Genomic DNA, 24,789 nt, shown 5'->3' on the forward strand with positions numbered 1-24,789 from the left:
GTAGCCTTAACAATTATATTGTTTTACGCGCCCCAAACGTGGATAGCTTTAGAGTTAAAATGATGCAACATGGTAACTTCTAAAGTCACACTTTTAAGATACAGCCTTGTGTATCTCATTGCTGAAAAATACTCACAAATCTCTGTTTTCGACCCATGGGACGAACATAAAGATTTGCAACAAACAAACGCCGCCTCTTCGTGTATCCTCGAAATGCAGCAGCAGCCACAGCTGGAAGCGGTCGAGCAAGTCAGAATCTTTGTCCACCTGAGATTGCAGTGTTTTTTTACTGACTCGGTCAACAGTGAGCTTTTAATGACAAGAGCCGCGTTTATTCCAAGGTGTCGTAATCTAGTGGGCTGAGGCTTTTTAATTCAACGTCAGATCAAGTTTGACCAGCACTGCCCTGCCGCGACGGGTCCAATCGGAGTTCAGATCAGATCCTTCTTCCCCCACCAGCCCACCCCTCCCCTCCCTCTCCGTCTCTTTCTCTCTCTCCCCTTCCCTCTATCTCTCTTTCTTAGTTGCAAAAAAAAAAAAAATCCTCCGCAGCTGGGCTGCACCTCAATGAATGAATTGGTGCACTGTGAGCGACCATCATCTTTCCACTGGATTTCCATCTGCTCCCGGTTTTGACCCAGAACATATGAATTTGCTTAGACAGACCCTTTTAAGGAGTTGAACAGATAGGTCGGAGAAAATGGCACAACGCGTGATTTTCTTTCTCCTGTGGCTCCTTGACCGGTCATTAGCTGGTTTCCCAAATCAGATCAACATCGGTAAGTGTTTTGTTGTGTTAAGCGGTTGCAGATTTGGGTTTGTTTGTGGAAATAAAATGCATGATTGCAATTTTAAACCGGATACTGCGCGCGGAGCTCTGCGCATTGATGCCGACTAACTTGATTTTCCATGGGTTATGCAGCAAGATTAAAACCACTGGTTTGAGAACTAAACTATCATTATATCTATTGTTTACTGCTATTGTAATAAAGAACTGAAAACAGACTGAAAATTTAAAGTTATAAAAAGCATTTTTCTTATAATGAAGACGGGAGACGGCATGTTCCCCACTCATACCGGCGACTTAGCAGACAGGCGCGCTGGTCAACATGAGTTAGGCTGTTTTGTCAATTGTCAACTAGCCTCTTTGTGTATAAAACGTAGAGTTTTTCGTCATTTAACAAAACAAGAGTCTGAAGTGACAGTTGTCCGGGTGCGACTGTGAGAGAGTTATCTGATCTTGGTTTTCATCTTTTCAAAGGGGGACTGTTCATGCGTTCAACGGTGCAGGAGCACAGCGCGTTCAGGTTCGCTGTCCAACTCTACAACACCAATCAAAACACCACTGAAAAGCCTTTCCATCTCAACTACAATGTCGACAACCTCGAGTCCTCCAACAGCTTTTCGGTCACCCATGCATGTAAGTGTACCTCCTTGTCAGTCACATCCAGGTTCCCATTGCTTCTGTCCACCGAGAATAAGCAGAATTATTTATGTCAAGTTTGTGGCTACAGCTCAGTGCAGGGTCCTCTCACCTCACTGATTCATAAAGTCTCAGAGGAACAGAAACACCTGCAAACACTTTTTTTTTATCCCCAATGAGTGTATTTGTTTTCATTGTATAGGCCTAAAATATTGCCAAAAACCTTAATAATCATTTTTATCTATAAAGTAACAGTTTTACAGACACAAACAAGTTATGGTATGGATTGTCATGACACTATTTACAATATTTGTGCTTGTAGTTTGCTGCTACAGTAACACACAGTAAGTGTGTTTCTAATTACACAATGCTGGGGTCAAGAACTCCCTGGAGGAGTTCATGTCGAGTCTGCAAGGAAAAGCACACTAAACTCTGTAAATATCCTTCATTTCATCACAAAAAAATCACTTGCCTAGAGAAAAAGCTTACTTGATATATGTATATTTTTTGTCCTACTTTTATTTTGTTATGTGGTTATTATCTTCCCATGGTGCAATCAATGTAACTTTGCCATGTATCTTTATCTCTTTATCATACTTTGTGAGGCTAGATTTTGTTTTCTTTGTTTTTTTAATGAATAGAAAGAGAGAAAAACAAATGGACAATTTGGGAAGAAACAAATGATTTGGATTGCGATTTTGCTATCTGGTGTAAAAAAAAAATTTAAGAAATCAAAAAAGCTCAGTTTGGCTTTGTAGGCACTCAACTCTTGCTGATTGACTAGTGCGTTTGTGTTCTCCTAACCCCTGTATGACATGATCATAATGGCCCCCTGATTCCATGTGTGCCAGAGCGTCTTCGCCAGTTCCATCCTTTGACTCCCCCTGTGTTACAGAGCATCTCCCCAGCACTGCGGAGTCAGCTCATTAGCACTCAGCCCTCATACCACCTCACCGTGCTGTCATTGGGTGAAAGGGGGAAAAAAATCCATAGCTCCCCAACCAACGCCAGCAAATGAGTTGGACTCAGACCTGCAGAGGAGGTGGGTCTGAGCAGTGAGGAAGATGAAGCAGAGCATCATATCGCAGGCAGCAGAGCTGCAAATGCCTTAACGAAGGCATTCACAGGAAACAATAAGCAAATGAGAGTGAATAAATAATAGATAATGCCGTGCAATTTCACGCACGTTGAAGAGGAAGGGAAGCATGGGAGAAAAAGGCTTGATATCAGAATCTAATTAAATTCACGGGGCAGACAGAGTTTTAGCAAGAAGGAAGGGCTTCCTTTGGGAGCCATGACCCCGTTTCATGCCGCCATGTCTTAGTATCTCTATCATTCTGTGGCAATACTGCCACAAACTTTATATATGAAAAGCATAAGCCTTGAATGATGCAAAGAAACTAATTTCAAAGTACAAGTGCCAAATATCATGCTGCTGGCATGAAGATTGCTCAGATACTCTATTCTGGTTGAATGTTTTCCTGCTGCAATATACAAGAAGACATTTTACATTTATCAGCCACAACATTAAAACCACTGACATGTGTTTAAGTCAGCAACATTGATCATCTTGTTAGGCAAGCAGGGTTCTGATTATTAGTATGTGATGCTGATTTGTCAGACCCTCTGTGTATTGACCACAAACATGCACTTTAATTTGAAGCTTTCCATGATGTTTTCTCTTCTTACCCTGATCCAAATCAGAATTCCAAGAGCCTTGCACAATAACCACATACTCACCTGGCCTCCAAACTCTAAAGATCTCAGTCTGATAGAGTATCTAAGGGATGTGCTGCAACAAGAACAGGCCATGAAGGCACCATACCAAAACCCACAAGACCCGAAATATTTGCTGCCAACATCCCAGTCATCCCAGGACACCCTAAGGGGTCCTGTGTCTATGCTCTGATGCGTCAGAGCTGTTTAGCAACACAAGGGGAACCTACACAATTTTTGGTAGGTGACTTTATTGTTGTAGATGATAAATACATATTTCCCAAATAAAGTATTAGGCTTTTGATTGTAAGAACGAACTTTGAGCAAAGAATGTTGTTAGATCAGACAGAGACATGGCTTTCCTTTTCATTTCATTTGTGTAACATTGGGAGATCTGACATTTTTGTCAAGAGAGCACTCCGAGACTCTTGTCAAGCTGAGTTCGCCAACTACAGACAGCTCATGCTGAGCTCACAACAGTCGACAAGCACCTCAGATTGCCTCTACCAATGCAGGGAACAAAACGGAGATGACGCTTATTAAATATCACTTATCTGCTTACTTCCAAGCTTGTGAGTTTAAGCCTTTAGTAGGAGAAGACATCATGTGCTCTGAGTTTTAGATTTGTCAGTGTTGCTGTTTTGTCTTTAAACTGCCACAATTATTTAGTGGACATTCAATGTCCCTTTGTCATCATTAGGATCCTGTGAATGACTCAGGCATTTGTCAGAAGTAGCACACGTCCACTTTGTGAGTGGTTAAGGTTTTACCCAAGTGGCATTTGTGTTGGTTCGGGGAGCATAAAACTATTTTGAGACATGATTTTAACTTTGATCAAGATGACATCTGACATATTTTTTATTAGTTTGATATGGACAACCAGCTAGAGCGCTTCCAACTCTCACTCTTCACAAAGTAGACTTACCCTCATTCACTGCTCATCCTCTACTCTCATAATTCCAAGAGAGCCTGTAGAAAGAAGTTTATTTGGCTTTTTAGAAATAAAAAGCATATTCTTGCGTCAGTGCATTTTCTTTCAAGTCAGTTTTAAGCCCTAACGTTATTAACTGAATTAGTGACTGAGAAAAACAATGCTTAGCTTCAGTAATCCTGGAGACATGGCTTTGTGCCACATCAGCATGTTATGTGTTTTGGTGACAAGATTTTTGTTGCTTTGAAGTAACAGAAGAAATTGTAAAATGTGTAATTACCAGCTCAGGGTCCATTATAGCGATGGAAGCTAGGAGTCAGGTATGCTCACAGAGAGTGCCGAAGTAGTTCAAAGCAAAGGTTACCAGTTTGAGGAAAGCAGAGCAGACAGCATTAATGTTGCTGATAGTCGTGGCTGGCCGATTTAATGACACTGTCGTCCTTTTCTATCCTGTTTACCCTTCTTCTGTACTTTCTTTACCTGAGGCAGAAAAAAAGAAACATCAAGCTCCTTCGCATTTCTTCTTGCCTCACTATTTATGAGATTACTTGCTTTGATTCTTGTTAAAGGCAGATTTTGCACTGCTTGGCTTTTGAATCTTGTCTCACTATTCCTCATTCCTCATTCTGTCATTAAGCTAATGGTCTGTGTCCCCTCTGCCAGCCTTTTTTTACATCTGCCTACCCTTCTTTTATTGAATCCTCCTGGTCTTTAAACCCTGGCAGAAGCACATTCTTCTTTGGCTACTCTCTTCTCCCACTTTCCCCACTGTTATTAGCTGTAGACAAAACTGCCTCGTTCCAAGAGTCTGAATAAGAACACAGGATAAAGCAGGACAATGTGACTGCATTTGTATTTTACAATGGCAAGAAAAAAGCACAAGAGAGAAAAGCGGAACCACAACGATAATTTATTGGCTACTCACCAGCTGACACTCCAAAAAGTTGCTGGTCCGGTATATAAGCAGCAGTAAATTCCACTATTTTTAGTCTTTCTTCTTGTTTTACAGAGATTTATCAAACAAAACACGTGTTTGTGAGCTGTAGTGGTGTGCGAAGATAGATTTTGTTAGCTGTGGGCAAACTAGCTGGACTACGTCTTTTCCCTGTCTCCATGACTTAACTGGCTATTGGTTCTACCCTATATGTTATAAATCTTCTCTTCCACCATTCAGACAAACATATTTTTTAAAGTTGCTGCTATTTTAGCAGTTATAGTACTGACTTTTAGTAACTAGGTTAGGAATATGTTTGCTTTATTTACGACCATTACAGATGTTGAAAATAATTCCAAAAGACAGCTCTCTAAAAGTAGCTGGTTTAGTTTTTTAATCCTTTTTGGCTTAAAATGAATGAAATAAGATTATCTGTCCAAACTGATCCTATTTAGTCCATATATGTTCAGTATTACATTCAGTGTTTCTAAGAAAACGTTTTGTGTATCATGATGACTCTTTTCATGTTATAACATTTAATATTCAAAAGGATACATTTTGGAAATTAAATAATTTTGTTACAGACACACTTAAACCCCAATGAGCTAAATATAGTGCCAAGCAAAAATATTTTAGCATTTAAGGGCATTTCTGCAATATATTTATGTTCTGAAGTGCTGTTCAGACGAAACAAGACATTTAAATACCAGCTTGAGGTTTTGGTAAGTTATTGTTGATGATTCAAGAATGAAATGGAAAAAAGAAAATGTCTGTTGCATCCCTGTTACTAATGTTGTCCATATCCCCACACCGGAGCTAAGACCTATACAGAGTCCTGTTGAGAAACCAGCTCTTTGGGAAAGGTTAGAGGAGATATGTTTGCATAATATGGCAGGCAGAATCACAGGATACCCCACCTCACTTTGAGCAAAACTTCAGAATACAGCAGATGTAGTAGACTATAAAATGATGATGTGACACCTGTTTAGATATACCTGACATGGGCAGTTTGTTTATTTTATGGCAGGTTGAAAGTGGTAGATTGGAAAAGTTCTGTTTGAGTTAAACTAATCAAGATAAATCTACTTTTCATTTATATTTCCCATTATGCTTACATCGGCTTTAGTCTAACTGACAGGTGACATAGCTCCACACTGCTTACTAACATCGCCATCAAACAAGCCTTGAGTTTGTCATCTTAGGTGTCTGTTTTTTTCTTTTTTCTAACTGATATCTGGAGTCTCCTGTGTTTTACACTAGGATAAGCTCATTAAATTACCCATATTATGCATATTTACAGGCTCATTTTTTCAAGTATCTTTTTATATTTATGATCTATTAAAGTCTTTGTTTGAGGTGTGTAGAACTAGCTACCAGCCCAACATCATGCAAATGTCTTTCATTATGATATGCAAAAGAGAGAACAACTCGATTTAACATTTTCAAACCCAAATATGCCTTCTTTAACAGGATTCCTGCAGGTGCTTGAATTTGGAATATCGTCATAATTGATCTGGGTCATCATAAACACCAAGGCACACATTGCACAAGTCAGATTTTTTGTTTACACACACAACCCTTAAAATCTTCATCTTTCCTGACCTTTACGCTCACTCAGAGAGTGCTAGCTCTGCACATGTTGCCCAGAAACCAGCAGCCTCTTCGCACCGGTGGCCCGCACTAAGACTGAGCACATGTGGCAAATGGCATATGTTGTGAAGCACAAATGAAAGGGCCCTTACCAAATCTTCACATGCATTGTTGAGTATAGCTTTTGGGGTTGTTGTTGTGGTCCCGTGTTGAACAGATTAGAAACAAAGCGACAGGGAGACATGTGTTTGCAGTGCTTGGCCTACTAGCACTGACAGACAGACTAGGTCAGGAGAAGCTCCTCAGGTGATGGCTGTGGTGCCACAGTTCTTGTTCTTGCTGATTGTAACACAGCTTGAAAGCTGCTACGAGTTAAACAAGGAAACTGCAGAATAAAAGAGAAAACTGAGGAGTGGGGAGGTAGAGATGAAGCATGCAGTAAGTAAAGGCAAGAAGATACGAATTTCTATTAGAATCTTTCCTTAAGGTTACTTAGATTATGTGTGTGCATGAGTGCATGACTTCTTGTTTAAGTGAGAGACTTCTGTAGGCTATATGGGGTTGTACGGGGACACGCGTTCACAGTCCAGCTGTGTTGGGGCACAGATGGAGGTTTGTTTATAGATGCTCTGGCATGTGCACATGCACGGAAGTGTGTACTCATATGCACATAGCCGCACACAAACATACACACTTTAGGTGTGTGTATGAAGTGAAATGTCTCCCTCTTCAAATTTCTTGCAGAGAATATCTCACTATTTACCATCATGTAATCCATCACTTACCCAAAACAAAGGTCAACGGTTAAAAAAAAAAGAACAAAAGAAGAAAATGTTGCATTCTCGCCTCTTTGTCACAACAGAACAACTTTATGAAATATAATTTTTTTTAATATACATACTGGTATTATGGCACAAGCAACAAAACACAGCAAAAGCTTCTCAGAGAAACATGAGCCACAGTAGAGAAATGTAATGGTGTGAGTTTGAGGGCAGGCGCCCAGGCAGTCTCAGAGGTGACTCCATATGGGTCTCAGTCAAATAAAACAGAAACACAGCTTGGAAGAAACAGGCTTGGAAGACGATTGTAGTTTTAGTTAGTTAGTTAGTTACTGTAGAAAACGCTAATTAAAAATGAATAACTAATGCCAATTTTTACCACAGCTCTCTTGAAATATTGAGGGCATTTCATAGAGTCATGGATGCAGTTTGTAGCGGATACTCAAAGCTGTGTTTTTTTTTCATACAGCATAACACATAAAAGGCTGGAGAAATTCCAAAAGCCCAACCTCCAAAGAAAACATTATTTTTTGACCTAATTTACTGCCCATGAGATGCCCTCTGTTGTTAGTTAGGCGCATCCCTGAAGCCGTAATGATATTCAAAACACAAAACATAGTACACACTGCAAGGCAGATTCAACACAATGAATTTTTAATCAGAATATCAAAGATCCTCTTAAACCCAACCTGAGGAGAAATGCTGCTGTCAGAGAGCTATTTGTCTTGGAATCAGTGATGCTGGCAGATGCTGTTTGGTAAAACAACAGATTTCCTCCCTTGGTACAGTGGTGGCTTCAAATCTCTTGCAAACACTGGGCATTTGACCGTTTTCAGCAGTGGTAGCAGTGAGACGAGTATGTTGTGTAGGGACAGATTTTTGATGTGAAAGATCAGTAAACATTGTCACATTATAGATTTACTTTGTTGCTTGTAAAGATTTTTACAGTTATCAATCTTTTGTGTTGTGTTCAGACCTTCTGTGGGGATGTTTGGGTCTTTGAATTCCCTATTGATTTCCTTTATCTATGTGCTCAGTTTTATAGGGCAAATATAAATTGCAATGGGGAAGAATGGGGGATTAAAAAGGAATGGTTATGGATGGAAAGTCCTGGCAACCTGATGATATCATCATTCTACAGCCTGTAGTCACAAACACAGCCAACAAGGAATTGATGTTCATTGTATTATATTAGTATAATAGCTGTTTTTTATATAACAGATAGTACAGTATATTGATTCTGCAATTGGACATACAGTATGCAAAGCTATTACACAGATAGATATTTGCTGCAGTTCAAGCCCCAATGTTACCCTTAACCAACCTGACAAGAATAGGTATAAGTATAATTTGTTCAACACTGATGCATATGTGAGCTTTATGGCAAAGCTATGATTGCAAGGTGTAGATCAAGTTCCCATTTTCATCAGCAGACATAATGCAACATGACAGCCCATCTATGCTCCACACATCTGTTTACCGCCGTTCAAATAATGGAGGGGGGGGGGTTCTGAACTATAAGTCAACAATGACAGAGTAAGTCTGTATTCCCTTATTGAAGATGATATCATCGCAGCCTTGTGATGAACAAGAGGAGCTGGCTGACCATATGAGAAAGCAGGGATAAACACGATGAGGGGCCACACAGGAGCACACACACAAAATCTTAGCGGCACATGAAGCTCGTTCGCTGCTGTTCTCTGTGCAAAGAAAAATTGCTTCTGATAAGACACAAACGCTACTTGTTGTGCATTTTAAGTAAAGTGAACAGGGGGCAAGCAATGATTTTGAAGCATTCATCTCATGCCAGCAGTCCAACTCTGTGTGATGGCTGCTTTCCATTTTGTTTTCTCTGTGAGCAAAACCTCTCAAGGCGAGTGGGTTATGTTGTTTGTGGTACAGATTATTTTTCATTTCAAAATGTCATTTACCCTCATGCACCACTTTTGAAATGGCAGGGAGAGAGTATGTAGAGGGAGAAGAAAAGAAAAGCGTTTTCAAAACTTGTCTCTTGTAAGGATCTATGACACTACTACAGTCAGCATTTTTTACTTTTTCACAACCTCTCTGTCTTTCTCATTTCTTTGCCCACCCCCTCCCCAAGCATCTTATTCTATATATATTTAATCTCTTTCACAAAGCTCATCACTATGTTCCCATCCCTATACCAGAGCCATTGCAGTTACATTCAGCCAGCTATTGGCCATTCACTATACTCCAATACAATACCCGTAATCACTCACTGAATCAGTAATCCCCTTCTTCAGCTGGAATAGCACATCCACATTGTGTCTCTTTGGAGGTTGCTGTATTGCTATGGCTTCTCTGGCTCCTAAAGAAAAAGGGAAACTATATTTTTCCTCAGTAGGAGCTGTGGAATGCATGGTCTGAACCAAGGTCATGCAGCAGTCAAGTAAGTCTAATCTTGTTGAGCCAGTTGGACCATATATTATTAACTGTTTATTGATATGATTTCTCTGCGTATGTCAGAGTATATTTTCTGTACTAAAGACAGTAGATAATGAAGTGGACATCATGGCTGTGTTGTGAAGAATAAAAAATAAAACACCAACCGGGTGTGTCACGATGTAGTCTCCAAACTTGTAAATATTGGATCACAGTGCGACGGGGCTTCCAGCTTGCAGCCCTCCGCCTGCCGACTGAGCAGATTGATCCGCACGTTTCTGGCCTGTTTCAAAAGAGGCAGTTGCTATCAGAGCCTTGCCAAAGCGGCATGTCTGTGCAGAAACAAGGGCTCCATCATAAGTGATTGCTTGTGACAGTTCACAGTCGCCGGGCCAGTGAAGCATCATAACCTTGTGAAACTAGTGGATGGAAACTCTAGCATAGAGACAAAGGAAAGGAGCAGGGGAAAAAAAATTAGCATATTCCTTGCAGTGATGCAAACATGCAAATAAGAATGATGTTCCATGAATAGCGTTCTTTGGTTAATATTGAAAATATCTTATGTAATGGAAGACATTTTGCAGACAAACTCTCCTGTGGACAGGGTGAATTTATACAATTACAGCAATTGTGACAGCAGCTGAGCAATGAGGCCTCCTCAGCAGTCTAGTAGAGGTCTGTTGATGCGATGGAGTAAACTGCTAATGACAGTAAAACAGAAATATCTACTGGCTATGCTGAGGGACAAAATCGAATCTTGCCAAATCACTGTGTTTGGCTTTGTCACCACAATAAGTTTATTTCAGATTGTTCACTGATTCACATAGAATGCATAAATTCAATCAATTCTGCATGAATGCTGTAAAGAGTAGGATAATAATCAAACAGCCGTGATTAATATGCTTTGATCCGGGTGTAGGGGACTAGAAAGCTCCATTGCTGCTTTGACTTGTCTGCTGCTTGTTTGCAAGAGGGACGTTGGACGTTGTCATCGCTATCTGTTAAACTGTTGAGCTTATATTAGGATGTATGTGTGTATGGTCATGCTGCACATGTTTTATTCCACTTCTCTCCTGTCCTTAGAGCTCACTATCCCCATGAGTGAAAATTAAGTGAACATGATGTGCTCTTTCAACCATGACCCTCCTCTGTTTCTCCCTCCAATGGTTAATTCGGAGAGAGTGCTGTTGTGTGGCTCTTGCCTTTTCACACATGGCTACGTAAAACCTGTGGGCGGTTGCTTCGAGGCCGCTGTCCTTGTTTGTGTGTCCATGCATGACTGTGGTGATGAAATATTGAAGTGGTCCATCATTCTGTGATCAACCATCGGGTAAGCGTCTGCCCTATCGCTGTCCCTTAATTTTATTTTTCCACCCATCTTTATCTCTGCATTGTGGCTTTATTTTCTGCTGTGTGGCGTGCAGATCAGGAAGGCGAACCTCATCTGGACCCATGACAGAGCTAATCCATCGCAGCTGCAGAATGAAAAGGCCGTTTGGAGTGGATTCATTCCAAAGGCCTCAATGGAAAGCCTCACTCAGATGCCAGTGCCCTTTGCAACTCTGACAGTGCTAGAAAATGATGAAATCGGACGTGGACGAGTTCAGTGGCTTAGCTGTGTTTATAAAAGAAGGAAATAGTAGAGAAGAGAAGCACCGGAGAAAGATGAAGAGAGGAAGCAACCACCGCTTGTGTATGCACATGTGATATAAACTGGACTGTGAGCACACAGCACACTCTATACTAAAGTTCAAAATAAAAAACATGCTGTCAGATGGGTGATGGTTTATTCTTCTTTAGATAACTTTCTGTTGCAGACCCACAACGGCAGCAACTCAGCAAGTAACCAAAACACCAAAGCACCTTTAGAATGACTTACCATAAAGTAATGTACAGAATTTTTTAATTGGCTGATCCAAAATTGAAAAGAGGTCCCTCACTTGATCTGGTGTAAACGGCGAGAGTGAATTTCTTAAATATGCGAAGGGCATAAGGAGCTTTCACCGGACTCTCTTTATATTCTGTTGACTCCTTCTCGTGTCATTGTGCAAGTGCTTTCCTGCCCATTGTAGTGTTTCTCCTGCCGCTGCTGCTGTTACTGTGGAAGAACCGTCCCTAAGCTGTAAGGGGATAGACTTTGAGTCTTTTATGCTTAAAGAAGCTTAAGTTTTAAAACTGCTCTCAAGTGGCCAAAGTTTATGAAAAGTCAGTGAACATTTCACTCCCAATTTCAGAGGCTTGTCTCTCAGTAAAGCCTTTTTCCTTTTCTTCCTCGCCATGTAATTGAGTGAAATATTCAGCAGTAATATTTCTGTATCTCAAAAATCTGTATTTTCAAAGGCAAATTTTGATGTTTCAGTTCTATAGTTTCAAGTTATGAGCTATATCGGTACTCTGTGAATGCATAGCTTTATTACTAAGAATAAATTCAACGGGTCGACAAACCAAGTCAGTCAATTGTACAAGCTGACAAAAAGCCTTTGGTTAGAAATTTGAAAGATGAAGCAAGGTTGAATGGTAAAATTACAAAGCAAACTGTCCATTTTAAACAAAGCCTGATTTCTTGATCCATTTTTTACCTTTGATATTTATCCCCTTGGATAAAAGTGACAATGTCCTCAGGAATTACTTTAAACTAATTGTCAGAGGCAATCAGATAAAACTAAATTAAACATCAACTAGTAATACTCAACCTACAAGCATTTCATGGGGACTATAATGTATCGTTGATGGGAATTTACATAAATAATTGCTTGTAAAACACATTTGATAATCTAAAACATCTTAGTTTTGCTGTCATCGCAGCCCTTAAATGCTTTGTGAGGCAATTTAACCAAAAGTGCAGTTTTCAAAGCAGCTTCATCAGTTTGGCTTAGATGACAATATACTGTAAATATCATTATGTTTTCTATTGTGGTCATCATTTTTTCTACTTATAATCCGCTCAGTTAGTCACATAGTAATATATTAGCTATTATGACAAATATTTCACATTTGCAAAAACAGACATTTCAATACTATTTACTTTCTACAAGTTGATAATATTGTAACATACAGCATCAGACTGACACATAACTGTTCCATTACCACTGGTACTCAGCATAATCTTTTTTTAGCTTAGTAGGATTTCCACTGGTTGATACCACATTACTTCTCGATTCTTCTTTCCATCTGCACATACAAATGTGAAAATATACAATCCACATGTAATGTGGAAGATATCAAAAAGCATCAAAAGAAAAACACTCTATCAGCAAAGACACAGAGATAACAAAAATTAAATGATTATTATGAAATGAGAGCATCAAGCTTGTCTTCTATACTTGATAAGAACTAAAGACCACATTCAGCTTTGATATTTGAAGATTTTTTTGCTTGCTTGATCAAAATACGCAGCTGATCCAAAATCTCATGACTTGTGTGGCTGAGCAATTAGTCAGGTAATAACCCCACTTTCAGATATCAGACACAGGTCTTCCTATTTTGTAGGGTCTACAAAAAGGTAAGAGGTATGCTGATAAACCAGAGCCACACGTAAAAGTTTGACTTGTTCCTAATTTTCATAGTATGCTATGTAACTGTCAGGAGACTCCTGCACTTTGAAGACTTGGCATTGCCCCCGACTTGACGTAATGTCCAGTTTAGTACGAATGAGACCATGCAGATTAATAAGGTATTTGATGGGAGATGAAAAGGACTGAAAAGGACTTTGTACTAGAAGTGTATGAATAAGATTTAGATTCCTCTCTGCACATAGTCTGAAATGATCTGTTAAACAACCTCCAATGAAAATCACATGTTTAATCTTGTTCATGCGTCAGTGTAGTGTTTACAGAAGCTTAGAGGGACTTCTAAATATGTATTTCCTACTGTGGCTGAGCATTTTCAGCCTGCAGTGTACCAACTCCAGTCTCAAAAACATAGATTCAAAAGGCCACAACAAACTTTAGAAACTAATCCCGTTGACTCACATGGTGGAACATTACAGAGTTGGCAATCAGCACAGTGAGGTTCATCTTACATTAACAAAACACTATTAGCAGAGTAGAGAAAGTGTTACAGAAACCAAATTTCTCTAGAGAGAGAGAGTTTAAGTAGACCAGCTGCATTCTAGCGCTAGATACAGATGTGGGGACCAGTTTGTATCGAATATATAAATCAGATGAGTTACATGTTATTGTAAGAGGGGATTATTTTGATTGAAAAAAAATATATTTTGTGGTTATAGTGAAGCCAGATAAGTTTTTTTCTTGTCTGATCTTTGCCAGTGGAGGAATTTTAACAGATGGGGGCAAGTTTTAGGTAAAGATTGAAAAAAGAGAAAAGGACCAAAGCAGCAACTTTGGAGAAATTCCACTTTCAGGCTGTTGTATCTGGTAAACTCTTTCCCTACAATCAGTTGTTTAAGTAACCTTTAGTACAGATGACAGCATTTGTATTAAATCCATAGAGAAAAGTTTTGTCTGCAATATTTTATTGTCTATTTTAAGAACAGAACTAACAGTCGAGCCAGCTTTTTTTTAATGTTTTATTTCATCATCCATTTAACCAGCCAACATACCCAGAACAATCTAATTTAATCTAATTTCATCTAATGCAAGAAACTTCTTCTCTTCTCTCTAAGTTACTTTACTAAGTGCCTCCTAGCTGAAGCCCTTGTTTATTTCTTGTTGATTTATTTTTTGTGGAAAAAATTGTTTTAGAAAAGTAAGTATGAATAGGGCACATTTAAGGGACTTGCAAGATTGGGCCCTGGAATATAAAGGAATTACATCGTAGACACTTATGTAGCCCTCTGTTTTCCATTTCGGTCTCTTTGCTACCTTCTGCAGCATTATCATTCAGGGACAGTGCACCATTTCAGCAAGAGCACTAATAAGATGGAAAGTGGCATTGGACTCTACATGCATAACCATGCCTGTATTGAAGCTTAGAAGGAAAGGGAAATCTTTAACTGATGTGTTCAAGGTTAAACAACTGATCCCATCTACCATCCTCATTGATTTATTCTATTATTCGTCACAGAGTGACAAAGGGCTGAAAGAGACTGGTCCTACAGGGGTTCCATTTTAAAATTCCACCCTGTAACCAGACTTCACAATGGAAATTCTTTAATGTCTGGATTGGTTTGGATTGTTTCGTCAGAAAAAGATGTAAAGGGTGTGTATAATTTGATTAGGCTATGGCTCAGTTTACAAGGATATTAAGAGGAACTCTTAAGACTGTGCATTGCATCCTTGCATGTGCATATGCTGTAAGCTATATATTTATACCAGCTGCAAGTCATTTAACAAAATGGTTGTCCGCTAATTCCAGGGTTGTTTTTTGTTTGTTTGTTTTTTTTAAACCCTGACCCTCCCAAATGTCATATGCAAGATAACAATTCCCAACTTGATTTCACTGACAAGCACTTTGCATGGCAGTGTTTTTGTGTAAACAAATGACTGAGACACCTACTGTGAAGCACTTTGTTTAACCCAGTTAAAGATAAATGAACTATAAATACGCTTTTACCTTTTGCATAAGGATCTGTAATTATCCCTAAGTGACAGAAACAACCAGTAAGGAAGTATTAAAGTCAGACTGAGTGCACTTGATAAGGAATATGGAAATTTCAAGATATCCTTGCTGCAACTGAGGAACTGAAACTTGAGCATGGCATACTAGTATAGCTGATGTGTACAGGAAGTCAGGAGAAATAATCTAACACTCTAGGGTCTCCAGACATCCACAAAGTTTACTGATATAGCTTGTTTTTTTCAGTCAAATGAGAGCAGGAAAAGGAGAGTATTTTTTTAGCTGGCAGGTTCTTCTTGTTACGTGCATAGAATTGGATTAAAAACAAGTCAGTTGGGTTCAGCACTCGATCCATGAACTATCATCACAAATCTTTGCTAAAGCGGGACTAGTACTCTTGAAGTCAAGTCAAATAATTGAGTCATCTTTTTAAACTATTCCTTTAATCTCTTTGATGGGACTGGGTTTTTTTTCTTCCATCTTCCTTTCTTTAAGGCAGCCTTAAGGTGAACTGTCTCGTATGATTCGGCAGAGCTAATCTGCCCTGCTTGTTGTGATGGCAGAGGCCAAGACCACTTCTGACAGTAACAGTTTGAATGCTTGCTGTTATGACGTGACATCCTGAACTCTGTCCTCCTCGTTCCTTCTCCTCCCCATCCTTGGCACCCTGCTGCCGCTCATCATCTCACTTCCATCTCACAGGTGGTGATCAGACTGACTGTTAGCACACATTGGGACATCCTAAGTGTCCATTCTTCTGAAGCTGTGCTGCCATCCTCACCCCTCTCCATCCACACATCCCCACTCTTTTCCTCTCTTCATGCACGGTTTTCTTCTTCCACATTCATCTGCAAAAAAGGGCACACTTTATGCCCGCAGTGGTGATTTGGAGGATTAGTGGTGTGTGAGCGACTTTGTCACCAGCTTTCTGGGAAATCCAATTACAGAATATCATAAGCTTTACATGTTCCATACTCTGCTGAATCCTCCTTAAAAATGCACACGGCCGTATTCAAAAGGTCAGTGTTCACCAGCTGTCCTCACTGTATACTGTTCTGACAAGGTGAGAGGAGTGATCATCTTCGAAAGGACTAGACAAGTGCTATAGCACTCCTGTTGCCTCTGCATTGCAGCAAATGGTGGACTGCATGAGCCTGTCAAAGAAGAGGTTGTTATTTGCGCTTTGCAATGGGCTGGGATCTCAATGTATGTCAGCCGAGGTGAAGTGAGGGCCAAAGGGTTAGTTCTGTTATCTGGTCACATAGATAGTCTTTAATTGCATGTGTCAAGGAGATGACATGCAGTAGATGGGGGCATGCAAAGTAAGGTTTCTGCTCATATCAAACTGATTATGCCCAGAGCAAACGATCCAATCCGGCAGCTGCATCACAACACTGTTATCTGAACTTTTGTGTGGTTCACGTATTGAATACTTGAACAACATCCTTGTTCAAACCTCTCTCTCTTTTCCTCTGCATAATGATGAGCAGGGAGCACGGTCAAGATAATGAAGACATGCACGCATGTGCAAGTCCTTTCTTGAGTGTCGGTCTTTTTGACCCACACAGTGCTTTCAACCGAGCATGTTGCTGTGTGTTTGAACAAAAACTTGACGGTAAGACCTTGAAGGTGAAATATCTGTCAGGGGAAGATGGAGATGAGTCACTGAGTCCCTTGAGGATTGCTCATTGGCCACAAGTACAGAACTATATCATCAAGATGGCAGGTGGAGATGAGAGGCAGCCGATGGCTTGAAAAGCTGCACAGAAAAACAAGTGAAGAAAGAGAATAAGAAATTAAGTCCAGTGGTTGGGAAGTGTATGGATGTGAGCCACATCTGACCTTTGGTCCACGAGTCCATTTCACATTCACATTCACAGCACAGTATTTTCATTGCAGCTCAAGGCAAAACTCAAAGCTTTTATGTGACAGGCATTTTTGATGATGAATTAAAGGTTCTGAATACAGATGATGGATTTAACTTAGTCCTGAGATTTTAAGAGGGGGGGGGGTAAAGTTATGTATAACTTTACTTCCTTGTCCAGTGATGGCCTACTCACTGAATAGGTCACCATTAGTATTAGAATGATTAGAGTAGCACTAATTTTGCTGCATCTACTCTAATATGATCTTTTTATTACCATATTCTTATTCTAAATCAATAGATTAATAAAGTTGGCTCGTAGTTACATCTCATAATAAAACCATATTGATAAACCATTGGTAATTTTTTTATTTATAAAACATTGACAATAGTAAATTATCCAGGCTGCAGTTGTGTTTCATTCACATCGTAAACATGTTAAAAAGATATTTTGTTTAACCAGAATTTTACATTTACTAACAAACAAATTAAATTTTCAAAATATTTTAATTATTTGAAACTGGGTGTTGTGACTTTATTCAGATGGGCATTCTGTTTTTCTTGGCCACATCTTATTTGAACCCAAACCACATCTAAACTTTGGTTTTAAGATGAATCTTTGTGCAGGGAGATAGGTGTGTTTTCTTTACTCATTCCCTGAAATGAATTCTGCTTCACTAACTAATGAAGCCCTATGCAATGTACAGGGTTTGTTGCTTTATACTAAAAAAAAGAGACGATCGTGTCAAAGAACTTGCTCCCACACCAATTTATCTATAAGGAAATTATTAATGACGACAGGATGCTGATTTCTATTGACCTCGGGACTAATCAGCGTTGGCTAAAGAGCATCTTAAGGCGTCACTCCTCAGACGCTATTGTCCATCGTGCACTTCACAGATTAAACACTAATGTGCATGTAAGAAAAATGATGAAAAGAAAAGACAAACAGGTGTGAATCCACTGAAGTCACCAGTGTCGTGCTTGTGCTTTTTTTCCCCAAACTCAAACAGCAGATGAAGCAGTGAGCAGTGGGAATTCCCAGCCAGGCTGCTCGAACATGGAGCAGATGACTAATTCAGAGTTTAATTAAACAGAGCTGCTCAATAAAACAAAGTGAATTTTAGATGTGATCACCTGCAAAACAGCTGCTTTACAGCAAAGTTCATATGTGTTTCCAAAGGCACCGTGTGAAGTTTTTTTTAACTATAAAAGAACTTTATTCTTGTTGTCAAACAGCACAATGATTGTGTTACTGAGTGGGATTTACCAGAACCTAACCCAAAGCAAAGCAAATCTTTGAACATGGGTTTAGACATATCTTACTTTATGGACATGCAGATGCTTTGTGTGTATACTTGAAGTCTAACATCCATCAGCTTTTTCAAAGCCGACGTTTGAATTTTTAAAGCCTGCACTGTTTACTTTCGAGCAATTTTCCTCTACATTGCATTCTGCTTATGCATTATTTTTCACAACCTTCTGAAGTTTTCTGGACTTTTTTTGTAGCAATCTGTCTTTCTTTAACAACAGTCCACAAACCTACAGTTAATATCTGCTGGAACTTTGGGAGAAACATGTTGTACCGTTTTTGTCTGATATCGGTTTCTAGCATTTCAGCAGTCACAGGTCTTTGTTGCATTTTATGCTTCATGATGTGCCAGGAGATTTTTGGCGTTTTCTTTTTATATCCAGTCACGTTACTGAGCTTTTGCCAATTAACTTAATTAGTTGTAACATGTTCCTCGAGCTGTTTCTTTTAAGTGCCACTTACTTTTCCAGCCTTTTGTTGTCCCGTCCCCAGAGTTTTGAGATGTGCTGCTGTCATTAATTTCAAGGTGAGCTAACAGTTTTCATGAAACAGAAAACAGTTCTGTGGTGAATAAAATATAGGTTTATGGGATTTTCACCTATTTGCAATCTTTTATTTACATTTTGCACTGCAGCAAAGATTTTTTGGAATTAGGGCTGTATTTGCATGTGCGCTCTCTTGTTGTCATGCTTTTAGCTCCCAGGACCATAGAGCATGGCAGGCATTTGTTAAACAAAACCATGATTACATCACATATTTCTACGGACGATTAGGTAACAATGATATTAGAACATATCTGTGCTCTGCCACCATATTGGATACATTGGTAAGTATGTGCTTGTGTTCTCCTGTGTGCACTCGTGTAATTCAGCTGAGCAGATCTTTTGAAACATAAATAGATTCACGATGTTGATTCAGCAAGACTTGTAACAGCTTCCCGTTATCGTCTCACGGCTTCACTGCAGTTGAGTAGTTCTTGAATCTGGATCTGCTATTTGAGTTAACAGTTTGAAGCACTTCACATCTCCGTATGACAAGAGCTGATGCAATCCCCCTGGGCACTTACAAGATATCTCCCTGTGACAGTATTCCTTCTTCAGTTCAGAGCAGGAACGGCTGGTCCTGATGTAGGCGAACAAGATGGAAGAGTCGGGAAGGCATCAGCAAGAGCAACACGGAGGACCAGAGGGAGAAGGAGATCGAGGTTTAAGCAGGGAATGGAGGACAAGTGCCTGAGAGGAGAAACATCTGAGCCAAAGTGGGAAAGTGAGAATGTGGATTTTGTGACAGAGGCAAGGAAAACTGCTAAAGAGATACAATTATCATTGACATTTACTTTTACCAACCCCTTCCCAAGGGCTGTGCAAAACTCTGGCTCATAGACCACAAACCAGCATGGAAACACAGACGTCTAAATGCTATGAGTACATGAACATTTTTATTTTTTTTAAGAATTAGCTCATTGTGCCTACAGGACAGCACATATCCCTCTCAACTGACATTCCAGGCCAGCCATCTCAAGTGATGCATCGGAAATGTTACATCCCTGTAGCGCTGCCGAGTGTCCTGATTATAGAAGGGAATGAGGTCGGCACACTGTGTGTGTTTGACCAGTGAACTGGAGATGGGATGCATGGTTCCCTGCAGCAGGGGGGTGTAGGAGCTCAGTTAGCTGCAGAGAAAGGAAAAGAAAGACCAAATGGGATTGAGAAAGACAATAAAAAGAAAGCGCATATGAGAGAGAGTTATGTGTTGTGTTGTTTACCACTCAGTCGTGCAAAAGCTTCAACAATCACTGTCTGCATGCACATGCTTGTCTGACTTAAGTAAATTAGCATTATTGAAATTCCAGGTGATGCTCACAGAATCACATTATAACTGATGCATTATTTCTTCAGAGTTGGAGACAGGTTCACCCGCCTCCACTTGGAGCAAAACATTCATTTCACTTTTATTTAATCACTAAGAGATGAAGCTGAGGGCTGAGCATTTGTTCACAGCAGCTCTGTCCAAGTCTGCACTGCACATCCTTTGTTTCTCCCAAAGTCCAACACCAATCTGTGGTTCACTGATAGAGTGGGGCGAAATTATGGGCGAAACAATCTGAGAGGGAAAAGCAAGAGGCACTCAGGTGGAGAGAAATCCTGCCATGCTTGAGGAGCAAGTGTGCTTTGGGGGATGACCAGATGGCCGTGGCAAAAAAAAAAAAAAAAAGCAGGCAACAAAAGAAGAGGTCTAATAGAGTTGTGAGGATAAAGGAGAGGAGAGCGGAAAGAGACAGTGAGGTGGTGAAGGAGGATGGGATCAGTACTGCATGGAAAGACATTACTGGTGAAGAGTGACTGGCAGAATGCATACTATACAGAGCTCTGTTGAGCTTTTGAGCTGCTATAGGATAATCCAGAACTTTCCATATGTGGAAGATTTCAGAAACTTTGTCAGTTCTATATCTGGCTCCAAATCAGGTGCAGGAGACACTTTCATATGCAAATATTAGTATAAGCTTATATTATAATATAAGCTTTTCTCTTTTTTAATTGAAGTTGATAATAATAATCCTTATGACCTTACTATTTATAGAAAAGACATTTGGAATTCCTCAGATTTACTTAATCCGTGTTTCTTCTGACTCTGGTAATGAAGGAGACAGTCTAGAAACTATTGAATTTATTTTCTTATTGTTGCACACCATGTACTCCAAATGAGAGGGGTAGCAAATTACTGCAGCCTGCAATAAAAATCCAAAATAATTAGAAATGAAAAAAATTTGAAAATTCAAATGAAATAAATAAATAAACAACACCTGCTGCACACAGGTGTTCCCTGCTGATGATGATAAGAAGCAACACTGTTTTCCTCCTGTAGTGCGGGTAAAAACAACAAATTTCCTGTCATCATTTCCTCGCAGCAGTTTGCAAAAAGGATGGTTTTACCCGCCAGCCAAAAGAATTGGGAAGTTTAGTTTGATGAGACAACATATTTCATTAATTAATCGTGAGCAGCAACATTGCTACTGTTCTGTGAGGAAAAAACACTGGAAGTTTGTCCTCAAGAAAACGTCCAATCATTTATGTATAACTTTACTTAGATCAAAGTAAAAAGGTCAGTTGAAAGGGACTCTTGAGTAATGAAAAATGTTATATCTCTATATTCAGCCCGAACTTACAACTTGAGGACCAGGTAAAGTCGACAAAATGAAGTGCACTAAAATATATGTATTCTCGCAGAACCTCATTACTCTGTTCAGGGTGAACCACACCGAGCCATTATTTCCAAAACACAGTAAATCTCTTGACTGTAGACAAGCACTTGCCTGCCTGTAATTGCTGAAAATGTGAATATGTAACCACCTTCCTCCGTATATCCCGACAAGAATTACCAGACAAAGGACATGACCGTGGGAGACTGTAGACTTAAGCTGCATTAATCACTTGACCAGAACACCCTCTTTCAGGTGAAGAGATACCGATAAATTAACGTAAAATTAACCTGGCCAGAAGGGCAATAACTCAAGCTTGCCGGAATTACCCATCCAACCTTTGCTGCACCACCAGATTAATATAAACATAAAAAGTTTTACCACCTATAACCTGTGAGCCAAAGGATTAAAAAGAATAGAATGAAATAAAAGTATTGGTTAGTACCGCAAATTCATGGTTTCCATTCATTAACAAATGCAAAGATTCGTGCAGCTTTGATGCCACGTTTTTGTGAGCTTAATTTGGACTTGAAAAGCATTTTCACATTTGCAAATGGAGCCTTTTAAACTATAGCTTTTTCCCCCCTTTTACTGCCAAGTAATGTTACGTTTGATGCACAGAAAAAGTCTTGATTGACCGCTCCTTTTCTTTTTTTCTTTTACATTTTGCTTGATAGCACTTACAACTTTTGAACTGGGGCCATCTTGAGCAATAGCTCTCCAGGCTTTTCAAAGTTTTTATTTGGAAATTGGCTGCTTTTCTGTAAATTTTAAGTTCTTGTACCTGACCATTTTTAAAAGAATGCGTTTTTCCTTAAATCCTTAACACTAACCTATAATTCATTCTAGAAAAATAAAAGACACCTAACTCAACAGATGATGTGTTGTGTCTACACATTAGAAAGTTTTGCAAACAACCATGATTTCTGGCAAAAATAGTCAGCTAAAATTGCAGAGTACAATGCTTTGGATACATATTTATATCATTGTTTACCTTGAGAGCAAAATAAGCAAAAATATGCATTTTGTGTATTTTATAAATTGCCTTTTGGGGGAAACTTGTCAGAATAACTGTTTAGAAGAACCAACTTTATGTAAAGTTTTCTTTGATTTATTTATTGTTCGGAGATTGAAAGTTCTGAATTCCCAGTTGCACACGACATAATGACTGCAGTATATCAGGAAATTGGAGAAAGATTGCAGCCACAAAAGAATCAAAAGAAAAAGAGAATAGACACAAATGAAAAAACATTCACAGCCTTACTTTTTTTTTTTTCAAAATATTACAAAGAGTACAATGACAAGAAAAAATAATAAAAAAATAAATAAATCCACTCTCACAATGACAAAACTTAATTAAAGAAAAACAAAATGGTAATTGTTTTATAGGCTAGCCCGAAGTTTTCGCAGCTCACATTAGTTCCAGGCTACAACCTGCATCCACAGAGACTCAAGATGTATCATCATTGGTTGGCCTCTAACCATGGAATGTGGCCAATAGTGATTAAGAGTGAGAAAACAAGTGACTTCTGCACGGCTCAGCTTAAAGCACTCCATTGAAAATCAATAACACTGTTTCCATTAATCCTATATAGTGTTTCACTAATTGTGGCTGGGTCTATAGGGTAATGCATACATGTGACTGCAAAAAGAATAATAATAAAAAGCCTTACAGAGCTCTTAAACCTGTCACAAATGATGATCACGGGACTGACTCTGGGGAATGTCAAGGTAAGAGAGAAGATTGTGAGAACAGGAGGGTAGACTACTCGGAGCAAAAGAGTTCAGGATTATTTGTGTCTAAGAGTCAGAGTTACTGGGAGCAGGCAGATCTTGCGAAGTGAGAGTGACCAAGAGCGTGCCCCCAAAACAGAACTCATCAGTCCTTGTCTGGAGCATCCTTATAAAACTCAACACCACCAGAGAACCCTCATGAAGCCCAGATCACTCAAGATGGCATTGCTCCCGGGGTCACTGCAACACAAAAACCTTTCCACAGGATGAAAGTGGTGAACTCTTTCAAAGACAGTGTGCCACTAAAGGGACAAAGATATGAGTAAAAAAAAAAGAAGGAAAAAAACAGGGAAAGGGATGCAGGAGAGGATACAGTGCTGGACATATCTGCTACTGAAGTTTTGGCTCGCTCAAAGCTTAGCCTTCAAAGCAGAAGACAGCTGAGCAGAAAGGAAGAGGCTAGGAGATCTGGCCCTGTAGGATAGGTCTTGTGTCAGTACTGGCCCAAATTAAGAGAGAGTGCAGAGGAAACTGGGCCTTGACAAGGGCTGGAACTCCTACTGGCTCCCATTCATTGTGGGAGATTGCACCACTCACCCTGCAGCACTTAGCCACAATACTGCTGTCCATCTGTTGATTCACTTATCAAGAAGCTCTGTAGGGTGTGTGTGTGTGTCCCTGTGTGCCTGTATGTCTGCATCGGCATGTGTGCCTGCTTATGTGAGTGTGTGACTGTGAGAGGATGCCTATACCGTGGAGGTGCCTGTACGGTGACAGATATGGAGGGAATAGAATTAAAGCGGATGAGGCAAATCCCACCAGTGACTAGATCTCTCATTCGCACAGTATCTGTGCTTAAGAGCCAAATACGTGAGCCCTGTCAAGTTGTCCTTTGAGCATCAGAGAGGCTTGCACATGCATACATAAAGACAGACGAATTCTCTTGGGTGTAAAGAAAAAAAGCAAACAAGTTTCTTTTGTGTGCGTCTGTGTTTGCGCGTGTGTATGATTGCATGCTTGATCGGGATGGAAGCACCAAATGCAAACTGTCATTTAGGTGATGGATTGTTTTCAACTTGGGGGATACTAATACTCCTTATTTGAAGCAAGAGTCAACGCTATATCTTGTGCTTGTTTCCGTGCGACTTCAGTGGATATTCATCAGCCAGTAACAAACAAATATTTGACACAGCCATTACCTAAGATTGGATAGAGTCACCCACCCCACCCCCACCCTGTCAAAAAGCAGCTTACAGGAATATTCAGCCTTCACGGAGGTTGAGAATGCTTAATTACCCAGTGGGAACACTTGAGAGTCAATCAAAATATGTGAACAAGTCGTTTGTGAAAGGGTAGGAAAGCAAAACACACCTGTAGCTCTTGA

At 39.7% G+C, this 24,789-nt stretch overlaps 1 protein-coding gene across 4 annotated transcripts in view; it reads left to right on the forward strand.

Annotated features, from left to right (window-relative positions):
- The first annotated feature begins 237 nt into the window (after positions 1–237).
- The window catches only part of LOC140318234 (glutamate receptor 3), an 85,371-nt gene continuing 60,819 nt past the window's right edge, over positions 238–24,789 (forward strand). For 2 of the 4 annotated variants that reach the window (XM_072395956.1, XM_072395957.1), the window contains exons 1-2: positions 238–779; positions 1,262–1,420. In XM_072395956.1, coding sequence (XP_072252057.1) covers positions 701–779; positions 1,262–1,420 — 238 coding nt within the window. In that variant the 5' untranslated portion in view covers positions 238–700. The remainder of the gene's footprint in view (positions 780–1,261; positions 1,421–24,789) is intronic. The other 2 variants (XM_072395955.1, XM_072395954.1) reach the window with 1 other exon arrangement.

This window comes from Leuresthes tenuis, unplaced genomic scaffold, assembly GCF_036924035.1.
Source record: "Leuresthes tenuis unplaced genomic scaffold, fLeuTen1.0.hap1 SCAF_11, whole genome shotgun sequence".
Lineage (NCBI taxonomy): Eukaryota > Metazoa > Chordata > Actinopteri > Atheriniformes > Atherinopsidae > Leuresthes > Leuresthes tenuis.